The 11,470-nt window shown below is 28.7% G+C and overlaps 2 protein-coding genes across 2 annotated transcripts in view; one reads left to right on the forward strand and one right to left on the reverse strand.

Moving 5' to 3' along the window:
• Positions 1-11,470, reverse strand: part of Hr4 (nuclear hormone receptor 4) — a 213,548-nt gene that overhangs the window by 133,302 nt on the left and 68,776 nt on the right. The window contains exon 2 of the mRNA XM_087404774.1: positions 9,615-9,719. Coding sequence (XP_087260900.1) covers positions 9,615-9,714 — 100 coding nt within the window. The 5' untranslated portion in view covers positions 9,715-9,719. The remainder of the gene's footprint in view (positions 1-9,614; positions 9,720-11,470) is intronic.
• LOC147910118 (uncharacterized) lies at positions 1,692-9,608 on the forward strand. The gene is made up of 2 exons (XM_087404776.1): positions 1,692-7,354; positions 7,424-9,608. Exon 1 carries the CDS (start codon positions 4,827-4,829, stop codon positions 6,234-6,236), a length of 1,410 nt encoding a protein of 469 aa, XP_087260902.1. The 5' UTR covers positions 1,692-4,826; the 3' UTR covers positions 6,237-7,354; positions 7,424-9,608.

Genomic DNA, 11,470 nt, shown 5'->3' on the forward strand with positions numbered 1-11,470 from the left:
GAAGGTTACGTATTATCACTAATAAGAATAAAAGCAAATCAAAACTTACAACGCGGGCGAAGCTAACTTAAGGGCAACTTTCCAATGACCAGTCAAATTGTTATCATATTAAGGGAAAGAAAAAATGAATCTGATTCCTCGATTTTCCAACCAGCTACATCCTATCAAAGAACTACCCCCAAAAAAATTATTTATATAAATCACGACATCGCGAGACACAAAGCAGAGAACACGAGAGCGGAGAAAATAAGAGAGCGGAAAGAACACAAGAGCGGAAAGAATAAGAGAGCAAAGAATAAGGGAGAACGAGAAAATAAGATCAAGAACAACAAAATTTCAAACTCGCGCTTACAGTTGTTCGTTAGAGTCTGTGCGCGATCTTTTGAATCGAATGAACATCACTATCTTTTCGGCTCCCGATACCTGATATGAATATTCCGACAGCAGAAAATTGTAAGTTTCTTATTATTATTTTATTTTTCTCCTTAAACTAACTCACTAAAGAGAGCAAATAATTCATTAGTTCAAATATTGTCTTAAATTAAATATTTAAATAATATTCTCGAAATCGACGGAATCGATAGAACAAATACCTTCCTCTCTCCTCCTTTCCATATTTAATCCCTGATTTTTTTTCATGATCTCTTCCCCCCTTTCGCCGTCATAATTCATGAATTGAATTAATTTCCATATTGCCTCTCCGTTTACACATACACACACACTACAGATTCATCCTCGCCCTATGGTTAACTCTGACAAAAAACATGTATATTTCTTTCTTGTAATTAATTAATAATTTTGCGATTAATAATTTAAATAACTAAGCGCGTTTCATAATGTATACTCCTTGTTAAATAGCTCATTGTAATTAGTATAGAAAAAATACTAAATTACTCTTATAATATGTTAAAATAATAATAGTTGCAAATAAAGATACAATTTCCTTAAAATGTTGTAATACTAAATAATTTTTGTTTAATAATAAATGTTGTACTAAATAAATTTTGTTTAATAACTAGAATATTGTTAACATTCTACTTGTATCAATTTCTATTTATTTTAGAATCATAAGATCTCGTACTCATTCCCAACACTTTTCAGAGATCGCACGTGATTCGTTCCCGAGATTATAAGGATCAAGTTCCTTGATTTAAAATTTGGACCGACGTTCGCTCATCGAAAACAGGTGTTATAGCATCCCTTCAGGATGTTGACCCATATTCCGAAGCGATAAAAGTCCGACTTTCAGGTATTCGTCTCTGTGTGTATATCTGTGAAATAAAATCTAAACGTCCTTTAATATCCTCTCCACTCTCCTTCGCTATCTATCCAAGCGATCCCAAAAAATAAAACTTTCCAAAGAGTTGGACGTAACATTATATTTCATGAATGATTAAAACAAGATGTTTATATATTGTCTATACTCGATGTGAAATAAATATTAATTGTCTGTACATCTTGTAATATAGAAAATTTGTTTGAATTTAATTCTGTTATTTTAATTCCTCTTTTATTTAAAAAAATAGAATTTAAGATATTACGCGCGTTTACTTACTTAAGATTATACATTATACAGGGTGAGTCTTGGACCGGTGAAATATCTCAAAAACTAAGCTATTTCCAAAAGAATTGTTTCCTACAAAAGTTATAGGGTTTAATATGATCTGTTCACTGATCTGATCAGTCTGACCTTGGGTATAGTGTCGCCAAGGTCAAGATTTTTTTTAATGGAACACTACTTTTTATGCCAGAATCTAATAGCTGATATAAAGAGCTTCTCAAAATACTACAATAAAGTTATTTTTCATAAAGTACTTTTCGAGTTATGATGTTTAAAAGTTATAACATTACTGATATTAGCATTACTCAGTGCGTGATTTTAAAAATTTCACACGTTAAAATTTCATTTAAAAAATTATATCTCTTGATATGAACAGTTGCTTACCACGTGGCCTATCACTACAGCGCGGTAGGCAAAGATGCTACGTTACAAATGGAACATCATGCTAACAGTGTAAAGATTGATTGGGATACGCAAGTGTTGTGAGAAATAGAGGCGATTACGATAACTGTGAATCCTCAAAATAAAAGTTATTTTTAATAAGGAACACCGGAAAAATAGTAAAAAAATTCTATAATCAATATTTAATTTGATAATCATAACTCAATTTTATGATCAATTTGATAATAACATTTTAATAAATAATGATTGTCGACTAACATGTTCTGGAAGTTATTTATGATATTAATCTTGATAAAATATGTTAAGACTCTCATCTTACTTTCCCCTACGGAGCGCACGGCTTTCCACGCGAAGCAAAGTCCACCCTATTTTTTTCGTTTAATTGTTAGTTATTTTGATATCTGTTAAAGAATCTTTATTTTGGTATCTGTTGGTTAGAGAATCTTTTTATTATTTTTCTTGTATTCCTCGCTAGAAATGCTTCTGAAAATCACTTTCATTTCGAAAAGCCACAGTTATCGTAATCGTGTTGGGAGATATACTAGCAAGCATCGGCAACACACTGTTAGTTGTACTGGTCCGTCTGATATCTCTAGTACATGAGTTTCACGTTTAAAGACTCTTTCTCTTTCAAGCTTTTGTAAAATTTTCCTACGATGGCTATGTCGAAAAAAGAATGTATTTATCTGTTAATAATGAAAAGGAATCGAGATAAAGAAAGATCATATCAAGAGAGACATGTGATCTCTTCAACTTTTAATGCGCAAAATCCAATTTCAAAATCAATAGTAAGAATAGTTCAACAAAATTTTATTGAAACGCTTAATACGTTTTCTAGAAAAGTTACAGAAAACAAAGTCAGCCAATCATCAGTGTAATATTAAAAAAAAAAACAGATTTCATCCCTATAAAATGCTTTATGTGCAAGAATTAGTTCATGAAGATTTTGACTGGAAAATGAAATTTTATGAATTTATTGAGGCACACAGAAATGATTTCATAAATAACATTGTCTTTTTTAATAAAGTTAGTTTTGAACTTCATGAAAATATTAATCAGAATTTCCGATATTGGAGCAATGAAAATCCATATTTGATGAGAGATAATAACTCTCAATATCCTGGTAAAGTCAACATCTGAGCAGAATAATTGAAGGTCATTTAAGATTCACTTTTCATCGATGAAAATTTTAATTCTGAGATGTACGAAACAATGCTAATTAAACAAATTATTCCTGCTATTCGAAATCTCTTTCTTAACAATTTTGATCGCGTGTAGCAATTCAGCAAGATGAAGCTCCAGCACATTTTAGATTGAGAGTACGAATGTTACTAGATGAAACTTTTCCGAACAGATGGATTGGGAGGCATGGAACAATTGAACGGCTTCAAAGATCCCCCGATCTGACACCACTTAATTTCTTTTTATAGAGATTCTTAAAAGAACGTATTTATAAAACAAAATCTACAAATGTGGAAGAATCGGTGCAGAGAATAACTGACGAAATGAATTTAATAACTGTTGATATGTTGAGAAAGGTCAGAAATTCTGTTCAATTAAGGCTAACACACTGTCAAGTGGTGGAAGGCAATTTGAACATAACATCTGATACAATATCAACTCTTGCACATAAAAAAAGTATTCTTTTACAAATTGAACAACTAATATAGAGTAACATTTTTAATTTTTATTACAAAATTTTTTTACGCATTTCCTATATAAAATAAGTCATGTATTTTGGCAATTTTTTCGTCAATATTTTCTAAAATACGGAAGGTTAAAAACTCGCCGATTATGCACTTCTCAAAATCGCGATAATTCCACTTCTACAGAGTCCAAATTGGGCTCATTTTAAATACAAAGAAATTATCTATATTTATGTATTCATTATTACTATAATTGTTGTTAAATTATAATTATTATGAACAATTAAAATATTTAAAGTCATTTTGCTATTCAAGGCCACCAAAATAAAAATTAAAAAATATATTATCATATTCCTCGTTAATTTTTCTATAAAAGTCATATTTTTTTAGAATGATCATTTGACTTTTCCAGAATTTTCTTATGACTTTGTTAATTCTTGATAAAAATGACTCACAGCGTATTACACAGAAAGAAGAAAGAAATTTTTGTTAAGGAATTGTAAGAATATTGTAAGATTATGTACGAATTTTTAATTTAGAACGACATTTATATTACTGTATGATGGCATTGAAAATGACTCAATTGGAGTTGAAACATTTGTTTTATTGTATTTTAATTGTTTTTGTATTAAGTTTGCTTATCTAAATTATAATTTTTTTATATACGTCATTGGCTCTTTGCCCTTCTTTTATACTACCTTTTGCTTATTAGTACAGAGCCTTTTTTATTACTTTTAATTTTATATACGCGGGCGAAATAATGCGTAAATTTCATAAATATTTTAATTTCTCTTTTGCTTATATCCGATATGAATATGGCTTTGATGCTTGTAAATTTTTGAAAGAATTTTGTAACCTAATTAAATATAGCGTTAATATTAGAACTCGCATTAGATTCTTGAAATCATGTATTAATCACAAATTTAGCCACATCTTAAAAGATATACTAATATTAGAAATTTTAATTTGTTTAATAGTCTTTCTTACAGAAGACTTCAGAAAATTCAGTTTAACAATGTGAAAGCAATTTTGCAATTGGAGTTGAAGGATTCTTACAGACATTTGCATTTTATTAGGTGTTGGAATTAATTCGTAGCGTTTTTTAATGAAAGAATGTTATTTATTTCACATGAGCATTAAAAAATACATTAATGAAAGTACTTCCCATCACTTGTAAAACGCTACGAATTAATTCCAACACCTAATATAATATTAGAATGAGCATTGTTGATTTTTCCATTAAAATCTACCAGGTTTTACCGGTTTCCATGGTTTGTGAGTTTTTCAAATATTTAGATAACATTAATAATTTTTACTTTTTTCAACATACAAGAAATATTGACAAGAAGATTTTATGGTTGAAAGGAAAAGATTTTAAAGATAAAAAAGCAAATATTAAGCCGATATCTTACTGTTGTGCTTCGAATAATGAATTGCTTAATAAAATTACACCTAACAAGGTTAACAATGGCATTGATGTACAAAATATAGAAAGGATTCACATTTCGGCTGAATTGTTTGGAGATGCGGCTCCTCTAGATGTTTTAAATGATAAATGGTTTCTGAATTTGAGCAATGTTGACATTCCTTTAGAGGTCCAATGTTTGCTTCAGTTGGGGGAAGGCTTTGGTCTTCCTATTAACAAACATAATTTGGATAGAACATTGATAGAATTTATTAAAAATATTGAGAATAATATTATTGGCCGTCGGAAGAATATAATTAACTTTGTTAGAAATAATAGTGTTTCAATTATTGATAAGTTTCGGAATGATTTTTCTAAGAACGGCTCGAATGACAAGTTGTTGTTCGATTGGGTCAGGACAACGAAATTATTTGTAAAAGATCATCCTGAAATATTAATTTCCAAAGCTGATAAAGGTAATGTCACCGTTGCTCAAAATAAATTAGAGTACATATCCAAGATGGAATTGATACTTTCGGATAAAAATACATATGAATTAATAACCAAAGATCCTACTAAAAAACTTACGGGTGATTTACGTAACTTGCTTGGTAGGTGGAAAGGAAAAGGATTAATAGATGACTTGACATATCGGAGGTTGCGTACGACTGATGGGGTCATTCCTAGGGCTTATGGTTTGACGAAGATACACAAACAAAACTATCCGTTGAGAATTATTGTCTCATCGTTAAATAGCCCGTTATATAATTTGTCATTATTTTTGTATAACATTATTGCAGATTCTATACCGGAGACGCCTAGTTTCATAAAAAACAGCTATGATTTGATTAATAAACTTAAAAATATAAGGCTGGAATCGGATTCCGTTTTGGTTTCCTTGGATGTAGTATCCCTTTTCACTAACATACCTATAGATTTGGCATCTGATAGTGTGGTTGTGAGGTGGGATTCTATATCTAAGAGAACTAAGATTCCTTTGGACGAGTTTCTGATAGCCTTTCGTATGGTTCTGAATTCGACATTTTTCATTTTTAATAAAAAAATATATAAACAGATTTTTGGGACCCCCATGGGTTCACCTTTGTCACCGGTTGTTGCAAGTATTGTTATGCAGGATTTTGAGAAGATGGCTATTGGAATGCTGCCTTGTCGTCTGTTGTTTTACTATCGATACGTTGATGATATTAGCCGCTCCTTCTGAAAGTATTTATGATATTTTGGATGTTTTCAATTCATTACATACTAGATTACAGTTCACCATGGAGATAGGTGATGGAAAAATAAATTATTTAGATACGATGTTAATTATCGATGAACGGAATCTCATTTTTGATGTATACCGTAAAGCAACCTTTTCCGGCAGATTTCTTAATTTCCATTCACACCCACTTTGTCATAAAAGAGGTGTGATTTATGGAGTCGTGGATAAGATATTTTGTTTGTGTCATCTGAAATTCCAACAAAATAATTTGATTGACGCTCTTAAGATTTTTTTACAGAATGGATATCCGTTAAGTTTTATTTTTTCGACTATTCATAATAGAATAAAATATCACATTAATAAGTTTAATAATTTAAATAAGAATAAGGATGACACTGGGAGAAGGTTCTTTACAATTCCATATGTTAATACGATATCCGAAAGATTTATACCTATTGTTAATATGTTTAATTGCAAATTGGCTTTTACTATTCCTAACACATTGAGAAGTTTTATAAGGAGAGGAAAGGATGATTTGGAACACGTTCAGAGTCAAAATGTGGTTTATAGAATATCCTGTGAGGATTGTGATGCCAGTTACGTTGGCCTAAACTAAAAGACAATTAAAGACCAGATTGCATGAACATGTTTCTGATATCAATATAAGTTCAAAATCTCCATCAGTGATTTCTAACCATCGTATGGTGGAGAATCATAACTTTAAATGGGATAAAGTGGAAATATTAGATATAGAGCCTTCATACAACAAAAGGTTGATATCAGAAATGGTCCATATTAAAAAACAGAAGCATGGGATTAATAGACAAAATGACACGGAGTCTTTGCCGGATTTGTATTCTGACATTATACATTCTCTTTCTCCTTTCTAACATCTTCTATCCTTTTCCTCCTATTTTTCCGTTTTCCGTTCTCGATAATGTTTTTCTGTTTGACATTTCGTTTTGTGACATCGTTTAAGTCAGATGCTCGTTACCTTTGCAAATTTGCTTATAATAACCTATTAAATTAAAAAGACTTTTTTATTGTACCACGAAATGGACTACATTTTACATTTTTTTCTCGTTGTATATTATGGGACTCTTAACAGATTTACTAAGGTATATCATCATATTTTTAATTTTTATGTGATTAATATTAATTCTTTTTGTTTACGGTTACTTTTTCAGAACTTTCTTATGACTTTGTTAATTCTTAATAAAAATGACTCACAGCGTATTACACAGAAAGAAGAAAGAAATTTTTGTTAAGGAATTGTAAGAATATTGTAAGATTATGTACGAATTTTTAATTTAAAACGACATTTATATTACTGTATGATGGCATTGAAAATGACTCAATTGGAGTTGAAACGTTTGTTTTATTTTATTGTATTTTAATTGTTTTTGTATTAAGTTTGCTTATCTAAATTATAATTTTTTTATATACATCATTGGCTCTTTGCCCTTCTTTTATACTACCTTTTGATTATTTGATATTATTTGCGTAGAAGAAAATAATTTCCGCAGAGCGGCGGCGAGTGGTGCGAAGACGGGCGGCCGGGCGCTGGCCGCTGAGTCCGCTTCGTCGTCATCATACAGTAAAGCCTGTTCTACAATGTGCTTTTTGTTTCCTATTTCTTGCTTTTTGTTATTTTTTACAGCTTGTCTTTTTGCTTCTTATCCGGTTTTTTGTTTTATATCACCCGAGATAAAAATTAATGAACTTCGAAAGAAACAAGAAATACGTAGCAAGAAATACAATTGCAATCAAAACGGTTGCAAAGGAAAAAAAAGCAAAAGTAAAAAACAAGAAACAGGAAACAAAGAGCACATTGTAGAACAGACTTTACTGTATGATGACTGTAGAATAGGCTTAAGTGCGCGAGAGACTAAAAGAAATTTAAGAAAATAATATAATCAACTTTTATTTGTTAATTCGGTAAAATAATGATTATAATAAAATTGTTATTAATATGATTGATGATATTTCGATAATAATAATGCTAAGAATGTAAATAATATAAAATAAAGAAAACAAATAATTGCGGTCATAATACGACCACAAGTTAATGAACCGAAAATAAAGAAAGAAATGTGTTATTGATGTTACTTTAAAGATGTAAATAATTAAATTCAAAATCAGCGAATAATGTAAATTATTTATTGACCATGCACTGAAAGAAAAGATTGGTTGCTACAACAATTTAGATAGTAAAATATAGCACAGCATTTTTAATTGACTGCAGCAATCAGTTTTTGATTGTAACAACAAATTTTTAGTTGCATTAGCCTATCGAAATCATATACTGACATTGCGAGTAGAGTAATGCAACTTGCTGCTGCAACCGATTTGAAACTGATTTCTGCAGCCAATTAAAAATGCTATGCCATATTTTACTACCTAAATTGCAGCAACCAATCTTTTCTTTCAGTGTTGTTTTATTATATATTACATTTTATATTAACACTGAGAGAAAAATATATTATATTTGTGACTATAATTGCATGGTGAAATAATTATGGTCAGGAACATCATTTTTATAATTATTATTGCTAATGTCAATAACAATAACCGTATATGTATAGTTACAATGTTTTATAGTATAAAACTATATGCAAATGTGATTTATGGGTAAGCTGATTACCATACAATTAGTTGAATGAATACATATTATGGTCATTATGATCACAATTCAGTGTTCAGGTTATATTTCATATGGCTATAATTCATATGGTGCAAACAATTATAAATTTATGCTTGTCGCAAAAAATGATCATAAATTATAGTTAAATGGTTATTTCAACTATTTCTTTCTCTTATAGAAAGTGCCTGTGGAAGCCTTAAGAGTTTTAAGTATTCTTATTTTGAGAATTAATTTTACGTCGATTACTAAAGAAATATTTTATAAAAGATATATATCACGTTCCGTATGTAATGTTTCGGAGTGCAAGTAATCGTACATTACTTTAATAAGATTAGACACGAGAATAATCATTTTAATATACAAACTTTTGAAAATCTTATCTACATTTTTTAATGTGCGTTTTTCAATATAAAATTCACGAAATTAGCGAAGATAAATACGAAGCTGCATTTTCTTGATCTTTTTTTCTTTTTGTTTTATTACGAGCGGTTGCTGTAAATCGAGCTTGATATTAAATGATGAATAGCGGAAATAAAACATAATTTTATTATGTTTTATAATAACTCTGCGACACATTGCAAAAGATGCAAAAGGTATCGTTGCGAAGTATTCCTGCGGAAAAATGTTATACGTTTCGGCATTTCCCGTGGCAGAATTAATGTTAATTCTATTAAATGTTCAATTCGCATGGGATTTTAACATGATATTACAGTATATCTTCGAGGCGTTCTTACCGTCGCTACTACATCGGGAGTCGACCTTTCTCCTTTTCAACTTGAGATCTTGAAACAAGCTCATGTTTTCTATCTCACACGGGCTGCTCGGAAGGGTCATAATTCCTGAAAGCAGAAAATGACAAGAATCAGCCTGTTATTCGTTAAGTAAATTATTCACAACAGGGAACGATTTATTTTTAAATATTTTTGTCTTCGCAGAAATGTTTAAAACACTACTAAATTGAAATAAAATCATTTTTCCGTACTTGAGTCAATTCTTGTATCATACAATAATGGCTTTTATATTTATTTCAAAGTGAAATTTCAAAATGAGCTTAATCTTTACGATTTAACTTTTATAAATTCTGCAGATAAATGATTTTATCATTTTCATATAATTAAACAACTCTCTTCTGTGCAAAATATATTAAAACTAAAATTATTTAACAATAAACAATTTATTAAAACTATATATATATATGTAAATACACAATTATAAGAATTTAAAATCTATAATGATCGAAGCTGGATCTTAGCTTAAATAATTTCTATGTGAATTTATCAGAGTTGAGTAAATTAATGTTTTTTTTTGAACTAAATTAAGTTAAAGTTAATGACTTATAAAATTAATAAAATTAAGTTAAAAATTAAAGAAACAAAAAATTAACTTAATAAAATTTAAGATTAAATTAATTTAAATTAAAAAAAGTTAATTTTAAAAATAATTATTTTTGAGATCAGAATGATCTAATTTTTCTTAAAATGAAATTACTTTAAATAACGATTACAATATAGATTTACGATTACAATATAGATCAGGTAATTTAATTTTTTTATTCACATATAAATATTATCCAAAAAATGTTTGTAAATCTTTAGAAAATGGGTAGATTGTGCAGTATAATTTTACAATTCTTTACCTAAGGCTCATATTTATGTTGCTAAAATATAATATTTATCACACCTAAAATTAATGTGATTCAAATATAAGCGGGAATTGACAAAACTTAGCGAGCCAATCAAAACTACCGTATGACATGACGCTTATTATAGAATCTCTAATCATAAAATCATAATTTTTTTCTAAATTAATTCTCTAATGTTTAAGATCTTATAGAAAAAAATATTGGCATTAAGAGATAAAAAAATTTTAATAATTTAAAAAAGTTAATAAATTAAAGTCAGAAAATAATTAAATTCAGTTAAAATCAATGCATTTAAAATTGACTAACTTAAATTAAGTTATTAATTTTTTAACTTTTTTTAACTTTTAACCTTCTCTTTTTATCAATTTTTAATTTCACAATGTCTCATAACACCGAAGAGACAATACATTGTTTTTACTCTTATCGCATTGTCTCTAATTCTAATCAACTTTCTGCGACATTTATTTTTTTCATTTTTTACTGAACTTCGTTTTTACATTAAAGGTATTTATTCCTATTAATTTTAGCTGTTACTAAATTATAATTTTATATAATATATAGATATACATTATACAAAATTAACTTTTATTAATACATTGTATCATCATATTGTATTATATTATCTCTTTTGATATTCTTATTAATTTCTTTGTTTTTAATTACATCAATAATTTTTCACTGACTGTATCATATCGTTTCTTTTGCTATTTTTATAAATTTCTTTGTTTTTAATTGTGCCAATAATTTTTCACTGACATAATCTTGTCCATTACATCTACAGGACAAAATTCAATTGCGTTCATTGTCCAATTTTACATTATATTAAAGAACATATTTCAAACTATTTAATGATCGACAACATTATATAGTATCATGCGACGACTATCTCCAAGCTATAATAATTATATAACAAGATTTTAATGTTACCATCATTGTTAGAGAGCGAAG

Source organism: Acromyrmex echinatior, chromosome 3 (assembly GCF_024713525.1).
Source record: "Acromyrmex echinatior isolate Ae372 chromosome 3, ASM2471352v2, whole genome shotgun sequence".
NCBI lineage: Eukaryota > Metazoa > Arthropoda > Insecta > Hymenoptera > Formicidae > Acromyrmex > Acromyrmex echinatior.

Bases quoted from the DNA above. Each gene is read 5' to 3' on its own strand.
- LOC147910118 (XM_087404776.1), top strand. From the start codon at position 4,827: ATGAGCATTGTTGATTTTTCCATTAAAATCTACCAGGTTTTACCGGTT.